The sequence below is a fragment of the Mytilus edulis genome, chromosome 9 (genome assembly GCF_963676685.1).
Source record: "Mytilus edulis chromosome 9, xbMytEdul2.2, whole genome shotgun sequence".
Lineage (NCBI taxonomy): Eukaryota > Metazoa > Mollusca > Bivalvia > Mytilida > Mytilidae > Mytilus > Mytilus edulis.
This window is the reverse complement of record NC_092352.1, coordinates 45,592,618-45,615,580: the sequence shown is the minus strand read 5'-3', so window position 1 is coordinate 45,615,580 and position 22,963 is coordinate 45,592,618. Positions and strand designations below refer to the sequence as shown.

At 30.3% G+C, this 22,963-nt stretch overlaps 1 protein-coding gene across 50 annotated transcripts in view; it reads right to left on the bottom strand.

The window, feature by feature from the left end:
- Nucleotides 1–866: 866 nt before the first annotated feature.
- The window catches only part of LOC139488479 (paired box protein Pax-5-like), an 82,644-nt gene continuing 60,547 nt past the window's right edge, over nt 867–22,963 (bottom strand). For 8 of the 50 annotated variants that reach the window (XM_071274108.1, XM_071274106.1, XM_071274111.1 and 5 more), the window contains 9 exons: nt 21,247–21,444; nt 14,324–14,553; nt 10,666–10,718; nt 10,113–10,398; nt 9,721–9,828; nt 8,851–9,003; nt 7,594–7,710; nt 3,736–3,834; nt 867–3,019 (listed from right to left, as the gene is read on the bottom strand). In XM_071274108.1, the coding sequence (XP_071130209.1) occupies nt 2,931–3,019; nt 3,736–3,834; nt 7,594–7,710; nt 8,851–9,003; nt 9,721–9,828; nt 10,113–10,398; nt 10,666–10,718; nt 14,324–14,553; nt 21,247–21,444 (1,333 nt within the window). In that variant the 3' untranslated portion in view covers nt 867–2,930. The remainder of the gene's footprint in view (nt 3,020–3,735; nt 3,835–7,593; nt 7,711–8,850; nt 9,004–9,720; nt 9,829–10,112; nt 10,399–10,665; nt 10,719–14,323; nt 14,554–21,246; nt 21,445–22,963) is intronic. The other 42 variants (XM_071274114.1, XM_071274109.1, XM_071274115.1 and 39 more) reach the window with 9 other exon arrangements.

The window sequence follows — 22,963 nt, the reverse complement described above, 5'->3', positions numbered from 1 at the left end:
ATTTGTTCAGACCTAGTAAAATAAACACATTTTATGAACCTAAAAGTTCAAAGCATATTTTAACATTTTGTTCAGTAGTTATTGCACTTTAGTAAATCCATTTTTGTTTAGAAGAAATTTGTTAAAATTAGTTAAGGTTTGAATCAATCTAGAATTCATAAACATAAATGTCTTTTATTCATGAAAGTCACTTATATATGCATTGAAATACCTTTTCGTTTAGTGCATCTGTTATAATCTTTTCAAAAGGTTTTGATGCCTTCGAGTACACACTGAACGACTTGAAAAGGAAATTTTAATGGTCTTCCCGAGTATGTCAATAGTATTGACTAGGCTGCAATTTTAGTAACTGAAATATATGGAAGGCCTGAATTTTTCAGGACAATTGGAATCCCATGTAGATGAAACAAATCCTTTACTATTAATGTAATTGATTGGATGTTGGTTGTGTACTGATTGATAATTTAGTCTTAGATACATGCGTTTTATCAGTTGTTTTTGGCTTTGAACTAGCTGTCAGTAACTCAGAGTACTCTCAGATTTGTACTTAATGTATTTTTGTTTGCGGGATATACACAGCCACGTATGTGCATGTTTCAAGTAAGGAACCTGCAATTCGTTGGTTGTCGTTTATAATTTTTTACATAAATTAGTCCGTTAGTTTTCGTTTGATTTTTTTTACATTTGTCATTTCGGGGCCTTTGTTGCTGATCATGCGGTGTAGGCTTTTCTCAATGTTGAAGACCAATTTGTAACCTATAGTATAGATTGGTCTCTTTGACAATCAAACCACATCTTTTTTTATATATACAAATATACTGATAATTTGTTTTATTAAATGGAATAAGAGAAAAAAATATAAGAAGTCAATGTAACAAACTTTATTGGTAAACTTTTACGCCATTGGTTGTTCACATATATATATCTTCTTCATGTAAATATAATAGGCGAATTCGAGAACCAATAAATTCTTATAATATAATATCTGATAAGGTAAAGGTCTTACTTTACCCTGACCAAAATATATACATTTAAAAAAGTTCTAGCACTTCTGCATATATATATTGTACAAGTGCAAAAATAGGATTTCTAGTAGTTATTCACATACAAATAGCACATTTATTTAAAAAAAAGTTTTCTTGGTACAACCTTTAAACTGAAAGAAAACTAGTATCTAGATGAAGACACCTCTGGAGTTGAATATAAAATTCAATAACAATAATTTATTAATTTTTCGATATTTTTTCTTTGGTTTCCACGGTAATTAGAGGAAAACCATGAAACTATTCATGTTTTATTTTCTTTGCATTATTCAGTCATTCAAGAAAATATAAAAATCCAAGTTAAATAAAATATTTGAAAGATTGTTTGAAAGTTGTGCATTTCTATTACTGTGCAATTAACCCACAAAATCATTGTGATGAAATAAATGAGATTCTCAATGGTAATGAAATATACTGGCAAGACACAAATGAAATTCTTATGATTATGAGACCATTCACCCTCAAACAAACTGCATATCAAAACAATTTTAAATATAATTTTATGCAGATCTATTTTCATTGCAGAATTGAGTCATTTGAATATTTCCATAGACATTATTTAAAAACTAGAGTAAAAATATTTTAAAATAGAATCGATTCATTATTCATAAAATATCCTGGCTAAAATAATTTATTTTAGTGAATACAAACTGATATGTCACGGTGATGCATAAAAATGATTCTTATTGCACACAGGTTTTGATTTCAGTACATTGTATGCACTCTTTCAATCACTTTCACACATTTTATACCCTGCTTATGTACATTGAGGTACGGGGTTCAATTATTACTTACATGTTTATGTTTGAAGATCATTTGTGTTATAAGTCCTTCCACATATAATGGAAAGCCTCCCTTCCCCCTCCCCTATAATGAGTATGAAACAAATGTTTTAAAACTATCATTGTGTTGCTCTACATTAAACAAATTGCATTTATATTCAAAACAAATTTATAAAAAAACAACAAAATTGCAAATGTAGAAATGAGTATACAATACATATTATGCTTAGAGTACCTATGGCTACCTTGTGTTGAACATCTAATACTGCATCATTGAGCTCAGTCCTAATTTACATTTTACATCAACTTTAAACTTGGAAGTAGTCAAATATGAAAATAAGAGTTTACAGACAATGTAAAACAGACAATTTAAAACCAAAAGTAATCACTCCAAAAATTTACTATCAAATAGTATCCTTTAGAGGTTCTGTAATAAAATGTTAAGTCTAATTTACCCTATACATTAATGTACAAAATTATTATCTTTTTGAAAAGGTTGACGAATCTTACTATATTTTAATTTTCAAGAGTCAAATAATCCCTCTCATCCTACTAATCCGTTCAAAATTTCCAATTAATAATTTCTCCAAATTAAATAAGTTGAATTAAAGAGAATTGATCTGTGATATATTTAAACAATAAATTCAATTACATATAGATTTTGAGGTTACTAAAAACAGAAATCATCTGTCTGTTCACTGTATACTCCAAGGTTTTTGTAAATGTGTTTGTAAATCTGTATGCTGTAAACTTTCTATGTAATTCAACACTCAGTCCATATAAAGTCATTGTCTTTTAAAAACATAATAAATACATAAAATTGCAAATTGTCATGTTTTTGTATTGTTCTGAGATTCACAAAAAATCTGTCCAACTCAGCAGGCTTCCTTATAATGAGGTAAGTTATCCACTTTGTTATGTACTGGTAAAATTCCTTCGAATTCGTTAAATCAATTGGTAACACTATATATCAACCGCTTACTGATGACAATTGTACACTGAGTCAACATTTTAACGAATATATCAATCCTATTGCTGTCGATTGGTGTACAGCAGTACATGCAGATCATGAAATTCTAATGTCAAAAACTAGATTCCACAAATTTTATGACTTTGAAGGGCTTGCTGCAGCTGTATTATTGTTTTCAGTTCTTGCTGGAACTCCTCCTGCAGGTGGGTAATAGTATGATGCGTCTGTTAAAAAAAATTAGGGATATTAAAAAATAGTATTGAATCATTATTTCATCTGGTAAGAAATTCTAAAAAAAATATTCGGAATTCTCTACTGAGATTTTAAGTTTAAATATATTTGTAACAACTACCCAATGGCGTAAACACTTATGTGTAAGAGATGTATATCAGTGCTTTACAGTTTAACTTCTGTTGAAAGTTTAAGGAAATTATTTGTAATTGTTGCGTTGATTTCAGTTAGATAAACGAATACTTAGAATTGATTCCTAATTACTACCTTAAACAACATAAAAAATCATTCTGTGAAAAACAAAATTTATTGTAAAAAAAACCAAGTTTGTTTATGTAACCTGATCATGTTATAAGAAAAAAAAAGTTAAATGCCACTTAATCAATATAAAAGTGGTGCTTTCCCGTGAATACACTTGCCAATAAAATAATGTGATGTATATATTTTGTTTCAAATTCACAATATATGTACCAAAAACGTTTAACACCCTTTAGGAACTTCTACGTAGAAAAATCACAACACCAAAAGCATAATATAAACAATCAGGTGAATAGCGTGTGCACTCTATATCAATGTACAGTCAAAGTCGGCTTTCAAGGTTTAGTATATCTTTTTTTTATGGAGTAAGTTAACATTTTTACACATTCCATAATAGAATGATTATAGAATGATTTTGACTGTACTTTGTGCTTGGTGTTTAAACACTTACTGATGATACCTGTGGGATAGGCTCTCCACTGAGGATCTGTGTAAGGTGTGGGATTGTACTGGGAGTAAGCTACTGTATTATAATATTCTGGGTTCCCAGCTAAAAAATATAGATACATAAAAAATAAAATAAAAAAAACATATGTTAAATTAGAAATTACAACAACTCAGGCATAACATATATACCTTGCAATGTTTCATTTTTAATTTTCATGTTTTAAGGCACTTATTCAACGTGCAATATAGTATACTCTCCTGATTGTCATGCCGTATAATAATAAGTTAATAAGTGACCAACATTGTAGTCCAGTTACAGATGTCCAAGTATGATCAATTCAGTATATTTTTAAGCATATATTATCATTAGAAATTTGAAACACAAGATGATATGATATGTATTAACGTATAAATCACTAGTAAATTATCTGACTTTGTCTAATCTCTGTAGACAATACAGACAATAGCGGTTAAGAAAACAGTCAAAGATGGAAGTTGAAAAAAACATACACACCATCTGATAAAATCTTGTCAGGATTAGCTTTGTACATTATTTACAAATATAAAATATTTTTAGAATTGTTATTCAATTTAAATGCCTTTTAATACTAAAGTTTAATAAGTTTTGAATTTTTTAACTGATTACTAGATATATTGTTTTGGTCCACAAAGACAACGGAAATGTTTTATATTTGACAAAGAATTCACAGTTCACAAATAAAGTACTCCTTTTGTTTTCCATTCGCAAAAATGTAGTTTATTTTATAAAGACGATTTATCAGACGGTTGATTTATCGTTTAAATCATGTATTGTTTGTCTTTTTTAAACGACGGAAGAGATCTCTCGTGACAGAGGGAACTTAATTGTAAGGTCTTTTGTTTAAAATTTACCACGATAAGCCATGGGGCATATCAGATGACGGATTCCAAAGAACAGCCGATATTAGGGATATACTTTTGGAACAAAGCCATAAGAATTTATTCAAGATCTTTAGATAACATAAAAGGTGTTCAATTATACCTGTTTTTATGTATTAACAAGAACCTCAGCATAGAAAGTCAAAAGGCTGAAAATTCTCCAATTACTTCTTTTGTTGACAAAGGACAGGTTTTATTTTACTGCTTCATTAGTTTTAAACATTACAAAAACACTGAGCAACTTTTAAAAAAATCCAGTTTGAAAAATAAAATAAAATAAACTAGTTATTTTTATACTGAAAAAATTTTATCTATCAACTATCTGTCTGCACGTCTGGGGTACAGTTCCGTATAGTTGCATCTGAGTGAATAAAATATGAATGAAATATTCTCATTCAACTTCTCTCTGTTTAGGTCACGACGTATCATTTTGTGTATACGTTACAAGTTACATACTATATATAAAATTAATAATTATATCTCCCAAGTTATTCGTGATTATTGGAATGGAAGAGGAAATATTTTGTTCTGAGTTTGATTAGTTGTAATATCTAAATTCCCTACTATACAAATTAATGTTGTTCGCAATTAAGCGACAAACGACCGATCGCCGAGATTGAAAAAAAAACGTGATCCGTTACTCTATTAGAAATCCTCAGAGGCCAATTATTTAGGGGTCTTTCAGACTACATAGATTAAATTGATTGCAGAAATAAGCGATCTGATTTCGATATAAATACAGGGCTTGCTGTTATAGGCTTAATCGAGTCTTGATTGAGCGCTATCTGATCCCTATGAGACGCGCAATACCAATACGACTCTATCTAGATGATGACAGAATATTACATTCATGGTTTTTTATATGTCGGGAAATTATTGATTTAGGACTGACAATTATTATCACAAAAAATATCACCCAGAGCTTCACATTTCCTTCATTTACCTTATAAAATAACGATTTTATCTTAAAACAGTTTTTAACGTTAGGCTCCTTTTAATTTGCGTTTTATTTTTCATATGGTGATATCGTTTCAGATTGATATGCGAAAAAAACTTTTCCAAACTACTGTCAGAATAAATTAGATATAAACTAGGATGTGATCAATTAAAATACTTTCATATAAAATTGCACTTTCTAATTAATTGCTGAAGGTAATAATATAAATATTTAAAGTAAAAACAAATTTATCTTTAGAATCAAATAGTAGTTTTAATTTTGCTAAATATGCATACTTTTAACGTCATAAAGCGTTTCTTTAAAAAATTTAAATGTATGGGACAACATTACATTTGTATAAAACATCAAAATATAATTTCTCAATTCAACAAGACAGATATTGAATAAAAATGATGAGAATTGAAATTTATTCTGTTTGAACCTTGTATCCTGTCATGTCGAATGGCTTTGAAATATAAATCAAACGTTCCTCTGAGACGCAATCTCAACTACGGTGATAACATTGTGCGAAGGTCTCACTTCTACCCGATAATTTTATTAACCCATCTCTATCAGTGACAAATGTACTCCAGAGACCATTAGCAGAATATGTTAGTTCTCAAGTCTATTAAGAGTATTGCAACGGAAAAACGTCGATCGTTGCTTTCATGTATCAATCAGTGTTGTCATTTTATTTTGTTGTTAATATCCAGGTAATTTGCTAGATAAATTACTACAGAACGATCTTAATGGTAACAAGTTTGCGTGCTGAAGTCGTTCCTGCTTGTTATTGCCAATTACCAAAGATGAGTAGCAATTGATGTAAATAGCATCAAATTCTTGTCCTGCCTACAGACTGACAGTTTTCATTCAATTTTGATGACACAACCTGATAATTACCATGACGATTTCATTTCGGTTTTGACTAAGTGCTGTTTTAAAGACTTATTCTCGGAAAGGAAATAAAATGTCTCATTACAACACAAATTAATATCGAGTATATTAGCATATTCTTTTTTCTAATCACGGATAACTGAAAATACAGTCAGCTTTGAGAGCCATCTTATTTGAGAATAAAACTTAAAAGTAGAAATAAAAATAAGTATTATTAGAAAAGAAAAGTCAAAGCAGTCGGTTATAGAAGATGTTTTAATTATGGTGTCAAGATTTAATGCTGGAATTAGTCAATTCAAACATTAATGAGACAATTAATGAATGCTCAGAGACTATGGACCATGCAGGTTCCAGAACAGCGCTATGATAAATGAGTATCCGCGAATGGTCATATATCAACAAAATTCATACAAGAAATTGCAAATTACAAGCCCGTTGAACATGTCATACACTCGCTGGTTTGGAAAATAGAATTTTAGCAAAATTATTCTACTGACTACAATGACTAATATAGGATGAGATGAAATTAAAATAACTAAAATTCAGCACATTCTAAGACTAGCAGCAGGTCAAACATATGATGCCAAAATGAAATATCTTTTAATAAACTTCAAAGTTTGAACAGATAGAAAATTTATACATGTTGTTTCCGTCTTGTGCTTGATGAATAGAACTGTAAAACTGACAGGTTGGAACGCTTCTTGACAATGGTTTCGGTAAATAAAATCTTATTTTATCTTGATTGCACATGTCTGCTATTATTTATTTTTATATCAAAAAAATCAACAGAAAGTTGCCAGTTTCACAACCTCTAACATATGTTTACAATGATTCAATTTGTCAAGGTGTCAAACTGATAATTTATAGAAAGTACTTTTATGAAGCTGAACGTTGAAAATCATCTGCTATATCAAGACGAAAGGAAGTTCTAAATTCAATTTACAGATATTATTATTACACAAATCAAAGAAACACAAGGAAATGATCGTACCCTTTTTATTCATCTTGATTCAGAACATTAGGTGGAAATCTTCCCTTGGTATTTCAGACGTCGAGTTTTACTAAAGTATTAAATCATGTCAACATTACTAAAAAGTGTGCATATAAACTTACACGGCACGTTAATAGCTGATTGGTTATGTCCTTGTAAAACGACTTGTGATGCAACTGTTCCAAGGATGGGCAAACCGGGATAAGATGGAGGGTTACTGCCTATACTGCTGGCCTGACCTGAATTACAGATATATGGGATAAAGATACATGTTATAAGGATATTAAAGGGGAAATTAAAGTTAACTTGCGAGACTTGCCAATCTGGTCCTGGATGATGTAAATCGCAAGATGTAAATGTTAGAATTTTTTTCTGTTTCTATATTTGTCATCTCGCAACAAAATTTGATATTACAAAATGATTATCAATCAAACTTTGAGTTGTTTTCGGGTGATTTGAAATGAAGTAACAAGCAAGCATGTTATGATGATCGGGAAATGAAAACATGAAAAGCATTATTGTTAGGTTTGCATATAAAAAGCATGCTGTTAGCGTGCATGGTATCAAGATAACGGAAGTGGACACAACAACCGGAAATTAGCACAAGAAATCACAATCAAGCATCAAAGACTGTATGAGGAAATCGACATTATAACAAGATAGATATTGGGAAGACTCTGTCTTTGAAGTTTCAGGAAAACAAGTCATATAATGGTTTATTTTAAATTTAGTGATATAGGTAAATGATTTAAATTTTTTCTCTTGTTAGAAAAGCAAAATACAATTGGGTAGAAAATACATGCACCTTAAGGTACTTTTACAGTGATTCGGACAACATAACATATTTCTATGTTTCTTTAACTTATCGTGATTATGGAAAATTGAATAAACAATAACAAAAAGGATATACTTCTTATTGACGATTGGTATTGATCAATGGTTTTGTTGTTGTTTAATTCATATCTTTATATAGCAAATGTTAATGCAATAGATGAAATTTAAACGTTTTAAGCATTAATCAATGGAAGGAAATATTTTAATCATTATTACTAATTTACAAAGACAGCAATTCAGAATTAAATACAAATTACTTTCTTTACTCTTGATTGATATATATATCTAGGTTTACAAAATATGATATTCAGAGGTAGGAGAACAGATAAAAAAATAACATTTGAAAGCAATAAGAGTATCACATAGTTTAAGTCGGAAGTATACTGATCATATAAGCAAAAGCTAGAATAATCTAAATCTAAAAATTAAAACCGACGATATCATCTAAACTTATCTAAAATTCTATATTGTACACGAAACTACAATGAAGTATGTATAAATATAAAGATAAAAATATTAACAAATAAATAAAAAGTCATGCTTACTTGAAAACTGTCCGGTAAACGATGGCAACGGCGTATAAGACTGGGGTGTGGGTTGAACGGGTTTGAGTTCAGTCAGGTTGTTTCCCTCATTGCTTGAAGGTGTACCAGGCTTAGGGGGAGGTGTAGTGTTGTTACTATTGTTATTGTTGTTCGCTGAAAATGGGAAAACGACAACATGCAGAGGAAAACAAACAATATACAACAGCTGGCAACAAATTAGATTAAGCAGGACAGAACAAAATGCAAAAGGTCAATATATCTATCTACATTTAAATATAAATTCCCGCAAAAATGTTATTTCAGACTCTTAAACATATTTGTAGCTAAATATTTCATTTGTCTTTCAAACTATAATTAAAATGTAATTCTTCATACATTCAGCAATCAAAAGAAAGTCTATTGATTAATTAATGAAAAAGTGTTTTTCTCATAAGCCATAAACAATTAAATTGAAGAGAATCCATAATTAAATTGTTTTCCTACTAGTGTTTGACAAATCATTATCAACTGCTATCAAGAAAGCTTATGCTGAGGCAAACAACGAATATGTCAGGTATCAAAAGAACTTTGTGAAATTCACTGGAGCATTGTTCAATCAATTTTCATCCTTATCTCAAGATACCGGAAAACTCTGCTTTTATCGGTGAAAAATTACGCGTACAAGACAAGATAAGCTGGCTCATACAAAATCACTCAATTTTTATCAAATGATAGGACTTTGTTAATTACAAATAATATTCTCGTTTTCTTTAAGAGTGGTACATTAAAAGAACTACAAGAAAGAAAATAGCACTGCTACTAGAGACATACAAACATTAAAAGGAAGAAAGGAACACCTTTTCAAAAAGTGAATTTAGAAAGCAGATGTACCTTCGTATTCAACCGATGTTGTTTGAACCGTCTGCAGAATGCCATCTGACCTAACAGTGACAACTATGGGTTTCATCTCAAGTGATGAACTTTCGGACATGGTTGGCCCTCGAAAAGGAAACAAAATTCTATTCTAAATTCCATGCAATAAAAAAAAGCCCTAAACATCTTTCAAAAAAAATAATAGAAAATAAAAAAATATATTTCAATGTAAAAATTCAAAGTAAAGCATTCCCACGTTTTATTAAGGTAATAAAAAGAATAAAATATTTAAAAAAAGAAAATAAATTGAAACGTTTTGCTGTTAACTACATATACATTCCCACATAATATCTTTAGTATTAGTAAATAACAATACACGGAACCTTGACCATTTATTTTAGTAAGCATACCTAATGATGTAACGTAGTTAGCAGGTTGACCTTGAACTTGTGACTCCGATTGTGTAACGTTTGCTGTGGCAGGTGAAGGCATGCTATATTCTGATAATTTCATCTCTCCACCAGCAGTGGTCGTAGTAATGAATTGAGCGTTGACGTTGTATGAAGGAGGGTGAATTGTGACGGCTGTGTTAAATAATTGTGCATTTGCTGCATTCATCAGAATTTGGGGTGCATCCAAGTTGCCATTTTCGGGTCTGGCAATTTTTAATGGAGGACGGGCTGTTGCATACCACATCTGAGGAGATAAAACATAATACTAGAATAAAACAAAATATTAATTTAGTTAAATAAATTATCATTCGAAAGAAAATACATTCATAAATAAATCTGCTGTATTTTATAGATTTCCTTTCGTGCGAGGAAAAATAAAATAAGATGAAAGATTGCTCATTTATTTAATAAATTTAAAGAAGGGGAAAGGAGAAAACATCCGATCAGTCAAGTAACATATATATATAGAATTCATCAAAATAAGATTTAAATGTTCGAATATTCTACTTACATCAAGGTTATTATCAGTTGGTGGTTCTGTTTTTATTTCGTGCTGTCCATTGACTACAAGATAAATTATCAAATAGTTACCATTTATTTATGATGCCCAAATCTAAATGAGTAAACACAATAAACAGACATAACTTATTCCTTATGTGCATTATTTTAATTAATGACTTGATCATCTAGTTATGGTTATGAAAAGATAGTATAAAGAAGAGTCAACAGTAGAACGCTAATGTTCTTTACTCGTTAACCCATTTTTAACATAAAAATCAAGTTAAAAAAATAAGGGAATTGCCTTAACTAAACATCATGGAGTGAGCTAAGCCTATCGCATAAACAAGGCAAGTAATAAGAAATGAACAATAATTTAAATTTGAAACAATTAAAACATGCAAAAGTAATAATGCAAATATACAGAGAAAGAACCCAATGCATGTTCCAAACAGCAAAAAGAATACAAACGCAAATAACAGCCGACACAGAAAATCAAAAACTGGCCAACGTTACCAAGATCAATGGGGTTACTTAAGGACATATCAATCAAAACTTATATCTTTTTGTTTCTTTTAACTTTGCAAAACGTCAAACATGACAAATTCCTAGTGCACAGAGATTTAGGATTACAAATGACATTCCAATCCTAAAATATAGTTATTAGAATAACCATTTGATTGCCTTATTAAGTTGTTTTTGATTTTTTCAATTGCTTCTAATTTCCTCTTCAATTCGTGTTTCCAATAATAAGACCAGAGGATTATCGATGCATCATAATAGAAAATTGCCAAAAACATCCTGCAATCGCTAACACACGAAATGAACACCAGATTACCGGAAGTGATTCGCATTAAGTCACTGACACAATCAAGAGTTGTTCCTTTTTAACGACAAGAAAAAGAGACAAATCTTGTTACTGCAATGGAAAGAAGTTAATAAAACAACATATAAAGGTCTTAATGAAGCCAGTCTGGAAGTGTATATGTTCAAAGCAATCTGAGTTAGAGAATTAGTTGCTTCCATGATAATTTATAATAGTAACTACATTATAATGATTGAATTACCACTGAGTGACTGCTTCTTTACATGCTACACAAACCGTCTTAATTTATTGTTATGTTCTTTGTAAGGTTTACACAATTATTCATACTTGTCATTTCGTATTTTTGTCATCATATTTCTTGCATCGACAGACAATGTCTTTGCCAAAGAGAAAATTCCAAAGCAGGCACTCAATTTTGTTTTTTACAAATAAATAAACTGCATTCCTTGGTAAAATGATTTATCATTTAAATAAAAATTTACCCCAAAACATAAGTACAAAAAATACATGTTTAGAAGACTTTTTTTTTATTCATTATTTTAATTCTCATTGATGTCTAACTGTGATAGTTTTTAATGTATCTTCTGTTTTTAATCTGTTTAATTGTTATCATATTAAAATGTTTATGTGCAGGGACATTATATATTATCTCCAATTTTTAACAAGACAATTTGTATCATATCATATCTGTCCCCGTTTTTCTTGAATAACTTATTCAAATTTACTTAATGCAAAAAGTATTTATAAAAGTAGATGCCAGTCAACACCCACGAGGCAGCTACCGATAGACACAATTTAAATATATCAAGACGTCTTCAAGAACCGAATTGGGTTTCTTCACGATAAAGAAAGGTTGTACTGGTATCTACTTTACATTATTAATGAAAAATAACCAACTTTATTCTAATATGAACCATCTTTCTATTTATGTGTGGGCTTTAATTTTTCTTATTTGCAAATACAACTCTAAAACCTAACGAGCCTTGATCCTTTTCACATTTATTTTTTTCCAAATGTTGCACAAATTTGTTATAGTTTACTAAAGAAGTTTACGCCTTCTAATGAAGTCAATAAAATAAGATGAGTTGTAGATTTTCACATCATTGATTTGTATATATTTATTTGCTTGTTAACACAACGTAGCTGTAAAATTTTATACATTATCAGCCAAATGACTTGCATTCTATTTGACAAAAGAGTCTTACAGATGAATGGCTGGTTACTTTATAAAGAAAGTGATGAAAAAACGGTGAAAGAGACGTATAAATGTGGGTCCATTACACAAGAATGCATAAGTTGTTCAGCTTGATCGATTGATTCATTAAAGGATGGCTATGCTTTCAAAACATTGAATTAACAGTTTGGGTTGATGTCTTCCGATTTCAATCAAAAATAAATGGCATTCAATGCCAAAATTACTGGATAATAAATACAATGTATTATATCTAATAACATGATATGTTAACTATAGGATAAATAAATCATTTGTTTTAAAATATTACACTATATTCTATTTCTATTTCATTGTACTTTAGGTTTTTGTTATTTATAAGATGAAAACATAGTTAAAGCACATTAAAATTTATTCAAACCAGTCATTTCATTTTTAAAATCCAGGTGGCAAATCTACCGAACGGGTGTATAATTGTTTTTTTTTACAATCAAAAGTACTTTTAAGCATTGAAAGTTAATTGAAAAATTTCAAATCTTTAAGGAATATTTTTGAATTCAGTTTTGATTTGTTCGGATTAAAACTAAAACACATTTCCTTAATTGCTGATTTTATCATTGAAAAGAGGCTTCATATTCCTATCATATTGGAATTAACGGATAACTAATATACCTTGTCATTACAAATTTGTAAATTAAGCATCAACATTTTTTTTTTGCTATCTTTGTTAATATTATTTGTCACAAACAACTTGCAACCTGTTTATGAATTATTTAAAAATCAATTAATTCTTCAATAGATGATTTTCAGGTATCCAGGAAAGATAGCATCTGACTTCATCAACCTAACTGGGACCATAGCTACCCGGCATGCCTTTGTTACAAGCAAAACCTTTTGATGATTAATTTATTTTATAGCAGTGACATACGAGTTTAAATTCACAATGCTGTTCTAATAGAAACAATGCCCTCCGACTAAGCGTAAGATTTGTCCTCGGAGATCGTCTGATAACTGTAGCGTGATGGCAAACAAATCAACAAAACTATGGTATGGTCTTTATTCAATTGATTGCAGGTATTGTTTTGGACAAACTATCTGATATCTCTGAGGGAGGCGTTTCTTTTCTTGCAATTTCCTATCTCTTTCATCTGGACATGTTGTTATATAGAAACTGATTCCCATCTTGTCTTAGGAAAAAAAACTAAACTGATAACCTGTTCTTTTTCTGTTATTTTTTGTTTTGTTTTCGTTCTCACACGATTTTGCTTGCCCAGACATTATTCACAAACTAGTCATACCCAATGGAATTTATTTCCCCATAAACATTAAAATGAATTACCAGAAAACTAAATACTTCGAAACGCCTTATAAGTTTTGTTTATAACAGAAAATAATAGCCCAAAAATATATCTTCTTTGTCTATATTAAATTCAATCACATCCTAAGGATTCATGGCCAAAATGCCGAACTCCAAGGAAAATTCAAACTACAAAAAGTCTTTTGTCAAACGGCAAAATCAAAAGCTCCAATGAAGGCAACAGCAGTTTACCGCTATTAAAAAGTCATAAATCGATTTAGAGAAAACAAATCCGGATTGCAAACTAAAATCGAGGGAAACACATCAACTATAACAATATTAAGCGAATGGTAAGCAACTATCATATGTTAACTTACCTTGTTGTTCTTCCCTTTTCCTTTTGATGGCATTTGGGTCTGTCATATTCTGAGGTGGTTGGTGTGGGATTCCAAGTATTCCTGTTATTGAGTAGGTTCCTCCTCTTTGCATGGCATCTCCGTTAGGGGAATTTGAATGTGGCATTGATGGGCTATGTGCTTCATTTGGTAACGGTGGACTCTTTTGGTCTATAGATCGATTACTATCGGCAGCACGATTTCGAACAATCCTAGAACGAATGAAAAGTTTGTTAATTTAACATGATTAAAAAAATCTTTTCAATTTTTTTTTTAATTAGATGGCTAACGACAGATAGTAAGGACAAAGCTGAATTTCAATATACCAAATAAGATAAACTTTAAAACAAATTGTACAGTATAGTTGATCCCATACCAATGCTGTTTATACATTGTTGGAGCCAACGACTAAAAACTAAAATCACTAAAATACTGAACTCTGAGGAAAATTCAAAACGGAAAGTCCCTAATCAAATCGCAAAACAAATGATAAAACCACATCAAACGAATGGACAACAACTGTTAATACGTCTAAGATATGTATGTATCTATTTGCAACAATTGTCATCACAGTTAGAGTTTTCTATGTGAAGGACTATATTTTAAACCAACTAAATATATCAAAAAAGAAATATTGCAATTATCAGAATTCTATTTTCTTTTAGACTTTCCAGTCAATAACGTTGGTATGAATGGATTCAATATTAAAGAACCACCATGTTGTATTCACAAGAGATTGACGCATACAGAACACTGTCTGGTGCCCTTCAGTATGTCGTAACATTCTTATCTTTTCTTTCAGATTGGTGAAAGAGGATGAAAGACGGGCATATCTAAGAACAGTGATAACATTACGTTATATTCCTATTATTCGATAAAATATGAGTTTTTGTTCAAATCCGTGGGTAATAAATCAGAAAACGTCTCTTTTACGTGTTTAAAATGATGCAGAACGGAAATTCTCCCCAGTGTAAAACAAGAGACGATACCACAAATGAAGAAACCATTCATGATTCAAAACCAGTCAATGTTTCAATTACTATAAAATCATGGCCTACTCAGAAAAATAACTATTATCGCTATTTTTGTCAAAAAACAGAAATTACAAATTCATTTTGACATGTGTAGAAATTAATTACAAGTTATGAAATTGAAGCAGAACTTGCGACAAAACTCACAAATATTTAATTGATAAATACAAACAAATATATATTATTGTTTATAATTTATAAATGAATGTTGTTTTTAAACCCAATGCATTATACCATGTTTTAAAAATGATAATATCTACTTATGTTTTATTGTTAATCTTATAATTTATTTTAACAATAGTTTGAATGTGTGGCAGTTTAAAATTATAAGAAATTGGAAGTGTTAGTTTCACATAATGGCTTTTACTGTTTAAGTATTTAACAAACTTGATTTTTATCATAATCGATTTAATCAACTCTATTTCACACAATTTTAAAGGTTCAAAGACAAAAATGCAAAATACGTGCAAGTTATGCTGAGTCAAAGATTCGGTTTCAAAAACCAACACTTTTGTTTTCTACACCAAGGTGAAAAACTAAGAAGGTTTTGTATTTTGTCAAAACATTTAAGAAGAAAACGATAAATTAATCTTATCTATACTTTAAAAACTAAATGGTTTTCTTTTGACAATAGTACAAAACGACAGTTGACCTATGACAATCGAATCTTTTTTGTAAATTTACTGACACTCTCCAACGAAGACATATGATCTTAAGGAAAGGCACAATGAAAAGTTCCCATGTGGTATTAAACTATGTCCTTCTTTTGTTTTAGCATGAGGCTTATTGTTCTAAAACTACTAATTAAAACTGATTGCCAAGTTTTATAAACCTTTGTTTCTAGTTTACAGAAAATCTTCATACAAACTATCGAAATAATTTCTAATATACTGTTCGGAATGAAAATATGTAAAAATATTTAAGAGGCACATTCTGTTGTTACTCTTACATAAAAAGGTATAAGACTGCTAACAACGCAGATATTAAACGAAAGAGCAATTCTATTCTAAAGACTATCTTGCATTGTTTTATATACGCAACCGAATCGACCTATTCAAACAAATTCGAGTAAGCACGAAATATACTTGAACTGAAGAGGATATGCTGAAATAAAGTTGTAAGAACGATGATATAGACCAATTCAACTGTATAATTTGTATTGGTATAATAGTGTGTGGTTTGTCATATGATCTCATCCACTTGGATGCACACCATCAGTACCAAACAACTTAGTGCACCCGTTTCACCCCCAGCTCAAATCACAACACACCCGGTTTTTTCTAATCGATGTACCCAATGATTCTTCATAAAAATTCAATACTAAGTGTAACCTATACTGTATTTTCATTTTGCAGTCGTAATGGTGATTAGGCACGCAAGCAACCTCGAAACAGTTTCAAATTTACAAGCAATTATACCTTTTTATTTCCCTTCTACACTGACAACACAATAATCACATCCCAATTCGAGGGCAAGATGTCAGTTACAGTGTCTATTGCACTGCTATTCATGCCATACAATAGGTACACCAATTTTGAAGTTATTTTCTATGGAGGCTGACTTGATAATTATATATTTCAATAATAAATAATCATATAGTTATAAATTTTGTACAATGCAAGAACTTCAATGTAAAAGGCGAACTAACATTTTTCAGAGTGTATAAGAAACACATTTTCTTATAATTTGGTTACAAGCTATAATGCAAAATCAACAGAAATGTCCACCCGAAATTATAATAATTTTTTTCGAAACATTATCAAGCTTTATAACATAATGCAAAATAAAGCGTAATGCCCTCGATAAATGTTGTTTATGCAATATGCTTACTCATAACACAAATTATCACTATAATAATTAATAACTTCGATTAAAATTTTATACTGCTGTCAATGAAACAAAACAAAGTTTGTACTAACATTATATTGAAACAATTTTGCTGCATTATTAATTATATATCTCTTACAGAATGTTTCCCCATGGGAGACAGCAACATGACCAGGCATTAATGGGGGGTAAATCTGCATTCAAATTTAATGAAGGCAATGTCATACACGTGCTTTATTGATACTTAGACTTATTGACTTATAAAACAAGCAAAATACTTAATTTTCGTGTCTATTTGATCATCATCACCGGTTGCCGAAACTTTTAACTCTATAGGAGTATACCGTGTTTCTTTTTCTTACGTAACATCGGTATTATAAGTTTCCATGTGCGAACAGCCCTATTTTGCCATAAATAACTATTGCAACAGAACAATACATTTTTTTTTCACCAGCTGGTGCTTAAATTTTTATTTTTATTTTTTTATGAATGACACAGAAAATATATTGAAGTACAAAATTATGATTTATATAATATTAAGTAAACGAAAATTCAGTATTATTCATTCTTTGACATTTTTAAGTATACTGAAAGAATTTTAGAAATACACAAAATGTTTGGAAAACCTGACGTTCCAAGTATGAAAAATAAAACTAGACGAGTTCTATAAAGATTCATATTAAAATTTTAAATATTTGTTTTATAAAGATATTATTAATTGATAAGAAAAATGAGTATTAACTTAAGATTTCATCTAAATCTCATTTAATGTAACTCTGGCCAAACTAAGAAGACAGAGGCTGAATTGATGACAGCTGTAAGGTCAACGTCAAAATCAGTCAGTAAAATGCATTTATGTGGTACACTTCCGCCTGGCTGACTTATAATTGTGGCACAGTCCTTTGCCATTTGCTCTGTGTATAGCTTTAATATGTGACAAACGAAGCAGCAAAATTGACAAATTCTCTCATAATAGAGAGTTGAAATAATAAAACTGTAATGAAAATTTGCCTTAGCTATAATGACGACAAATGGCGTAATGGCCTCGCTCCATGGTTTGTTGATATCGTTCCATTACTGGCAAATTAAACTGTCAGTGAATGATGGGGGAGAAATCAACGTTAACAAAACTGAAATTAAGAATCTTTCTTTTATCCTTTACCTTTCATTACAACAGAGGATGAGGGTTAGATGTGAGTGCATTTAGGGCCAGATGGTTGACAGATTATTGAAAATATGAATGAGTTTATAAAAAATTCTGAAAAGAAGTATAGAACATATCATATCTCAATCAATCACAATATCTTCAAAAGTACAGAAAGGAAATCAAAAGACATTTAAGCTTTACGTTAAGCTTCAAAGTAGACATAGTATGTGCTTGGTAAATGGTATTTTCTACATATATTCACATTTTTGTAAGCTTAAAACTCCAAGGTTAATTAAAAATAAGGAAGTCCACAAAAACTGATAAAAACAAATGCTATCAACCAACAAAACGAATAAAAATGAAGCGTCAATATAAAAGATAAAAAAATATTAATGAAAACATTTTCTTAGTTTATTTATTGTTATTAATAATCATCCTGTTAGCAAAATTTCAGAGAGTGATCATTGATGACTTTTTGTCAATATTTTATTAACGTCTATATTTCAAAGAAACTTTATTAGTTTTCCAAACACGAATATACTGATCGACTCACCGAAGTATTTTTTGTATCAATATATAGGAGGTATAGATACACATGAACCTGAACACTACTTGAGTACAGCATAGTGTGGGATATATATTATGATATATACTTTCTATTTCATCTTCCTAATTTTTTAACCATGGTGGTCTTAAGCGATTTGTGATTGCTTTGATGTTTGGATTGTTGTTACGTTAAATGTGTACTACTAATTAGAATGTTTACAAAATGAGTTTGTTTTATTCGTTAACGGTTAGGTTAGGCAATCTTCATGACACAATAAATGCCCGCGACCTAGCGCGTGTGTTTTACAAATATCAACTACATAATTTCCAGACCGAAGTTTTGATTTCAAAGGCAATGTCTCCGCGAGATTCCCTAGACGATCGGTATAACTGGTGCAACTTCTCAATACAAGTTCTGCTTCATTGCAATAGTAAATTTGTATGCAAACATCTAAAGACTATCAACTTGACACAACAGGCTACACCTATAAGGCTGGAATAACTTGTTAATTTTTTTTCTTGTGCAAGAAATGTAAATACGACAATTTGTAGAATATTTCAATATCTAAATTAGAGTTCATATAGGTCATACATAATGCTAAAATTAGCAGACGACATTTTAATATTCAGCAGATTGTCATCTTGGTATCACCAGAAGCGATGGTAGTGTGTATTTTCGAATATAAAAATAAAAGGTACATTATTTAACTGTTTTAACAATTATAATAAAATGTTTAACCAAGTAAGCTTCAATGAAAACGTTTAATGACAGATTTTAATATCCAAATTTTGTTATGATGCTTCAAATTCATTCTTTTAAACACGTAACAAGAATGGTTATATTAATTTCAATAATGGTATTTTTGATGAGTTTTTATTCATTTATGAGTTTTTTCTCATACACGAGTTTTTATTCATATAATAATCAGTACAAAAACCATATGGAATGATCCAAGAGACTTCAGCATTTGTCAAAAACGGTTGGTCTTTTTCTTTCCCAGAATGAAAATGGAGATAATAATGTAATTTACATTTAATACCTTTTGACCAGACACTAGGCAAACTGTTTGATCTTTTTTGACACTCAAAGATGTAAATGAAGTTAATAGGAAAAAAATTAAGTCGAATAATAAAATTACTTTTTTTAAACGGATTAAACATTCTGTGTTGCTTTTGCTTTTAATAAATGTGGTCTTTGATCAATTATTCAACCTTTTATTAAAATCATTCTGTCAAGCTAGTAAATGTATAAAGTGTTTCTACAGAACGTTGTACACAGAATACAAATATGCACAAGCTTGACAAATGTGATGCCTGTATGGGGTGGGGTTTTTTTAACAGAAAAAGTCATTATTCTGGACCAAATTCCGGTACAGTATCATGATTGAGAAACCAAAATCATACTGACAATGTGCGCAGAATAAAAGACTTATAGAAACAAAATAATATGGTTATCTTGAACATGTTAAAAAGTGGATATTTAGCAAAAACATGAATACTTCATATTTTCGGCAAAAATATAAACTTTCTAGTTGGCATATTGCAGGAGCAGTTGAGTGGACAAATAGAACACAATACTGGAAATCTAACAAATATCATCTAGGTTCACTTATTCTTTACTTTAAAATCACTAACTTATGGACTTTCCACTTTTTGAATTTACCTTGGATTCGGTATTTGTTATACCTATCTAAAATGTGTCCAAACATTCCACAAAAATTTTAAAAAATCCAAGCTTGACCCTTTGAAAGGAGTTATGTTGACCAGTGCTCTGGTTTTACACTATAGGTGATGTCATGACACTTTTTGTGTCGTACTTCTCCTCTTATATTTGATGTTTTTCCCTCAGTTTTAGTTTGTAACTCTGATTATTTTTACCAATTTATGAATTTCGAACAGCGGTATACTACTGTTTCCTTTATTTTTTGCTACTTATTGAAAACAGTAAAATAGAAAAGTTTTAGTGGAACATATTGGGGAAGGGGGTAATTATATTTTACACATTCAGTTCCGAAATTATATCATTCGTTGCACATCAAAGGAATGTTTCATCATATAATCTAAAAACACATAAACATGATATCAGAAATTAATCAAGGTGTGAAGACACAACACAAAACAGTAAGTGTGGAAAGTGCATTGGCAACATATTGAATGTACAACTAACTTGTTCAGTAATACATTGCCTTAAATGACAAAGTACAGCAAAACCACCAAAAAACCTGAAAGCTATTTCTTATAGGCATTGCAAGTTAGGAATAAAATATTAGGTTGTGTCTAGACCTGTCAACTCCACTGACAGTTCACACAAACAAAAGGAAAATAAATTCAAAGTATGGTCTACTGATACATACCTATTGATTGAGCTAACACTTGGGACATTTTCTGATGTACAGACTCCTTCAGACAGTAGCCGGTCCCTGATTTCCCAAGCAAACATGGTAGGGTTTTCATGTTTATAACGAGTTATGGCATCCACTACTTTGGGTGTAGCTACTTTGGGTTTTGAACCTCCTATCACACCAGGTTTAATAGAACCTGTTTCATAATATCTGAAATAAAAATATATCAGTCTAAAAAAGAATTACATAATATACCAAGAAAATAATCAAATAAACAGTCATTACTAAAAGACTATCCTCAGTTATTTTTACTTCCTTAATTTTCGTTTTTAAAATCTATGTAAAGAGCCTTTGTCTATAATATGTAAAATGTGTAATATCTACTTCGTGTTATTTAACTCATCGTCCATTTTATTTATTACAATTTAAAAATGAATCACATAAGTAATTCACAACATATTGTAATTATGTTAATCGGTAAAAATCAATCAATAAATTTCCAATTATTTCGTCAAAAATCATAAAAGGTAAATTACAATGGAATAACAATCCTTGAATTTGATCTATTGTTATAATTGATTTTAACCATTTATGAAAATTCTGGTCCCTCCCTTTATTTACCTGCAGGACGGTCGAGGATACATCACGAGTTGCTGAAGATGAGGATGACCATATAATATACCACTCTAGCTATCAAGGTCTATTCAGGTAAAATGTTTCCAAAATATTCATTTAACAGTAGTGCTTTATGTTCCTATTGTTGCGCATAATTAAGCACGTGTTAAGTTCAGGAAGCTAGTTCGATGCTCTTCAATGGCCATGAAAAACGCTCTTTTCTTGTCTTATTCAAACTTAATTCAGTGTATGTATCAATGAAAGAAGATAGCGATTTGAGATTAGGGCTGAACAGTCGAATTTGTAAAACAACACTGCATTTCGTCGATCAAGAATAACGCATTGGTCGGTTAATTCATATAATTGGTGAAGATAAATTAAAACTTATCTTGTGAGGTAGAGGGTACTGGGGCAAGGGGTACAAAGTGCGTCCTTATCCGTGATCAGTATGTTTTATTTTCTTCTAACAATTTAAACGCATGTTAATCCTTAGTACATCGGTCATAAACCTGTCTCTCTATGAATGGGGCCTATGTCCCTCTCTATCCAGTAATTATCCCTTTGTCCGCTTAATTTGTTACTGGGCTGCTCATAATTCACCTCTAATTTAGGACTTCGGTTTTGGAAATCAAAATATCGGAAGGAAAAGAAATAAATACCATCACTGCGAGGATGGTATTTATAAATGGAAAAAAATTAACATCCTTTAACTTTTATTCTGATTCAAATGATTGGAAAATTGTGCCATCGGAACATTATTATCCACCTTTCCGGAATTGCTGTTTTTGATAAAAATACATCAAACACTTAAAATAGCTAGCAAACAGTAATGCTGTAATTATATTCATAAGTTCGAGAAAAATTTCAATATCAAAAGTGGCCATTTAGTACAATTGAATGTCTCACTGATCCGTTCAATAACAGAAATATTTCCATGCAGTTATCGACGTTAAAGCAAACACTTGGACCCAATTTACATGTTAAATCAAAACAATCAGAACCACTATTGATAGATAGAAAAAAATTATCGTTAGGCGGTTGCACAGCATCGTATAATAATAGACTCTTTGATATGAATAGACTAAATATTTACTGTTATTTTAATAGTGTCACG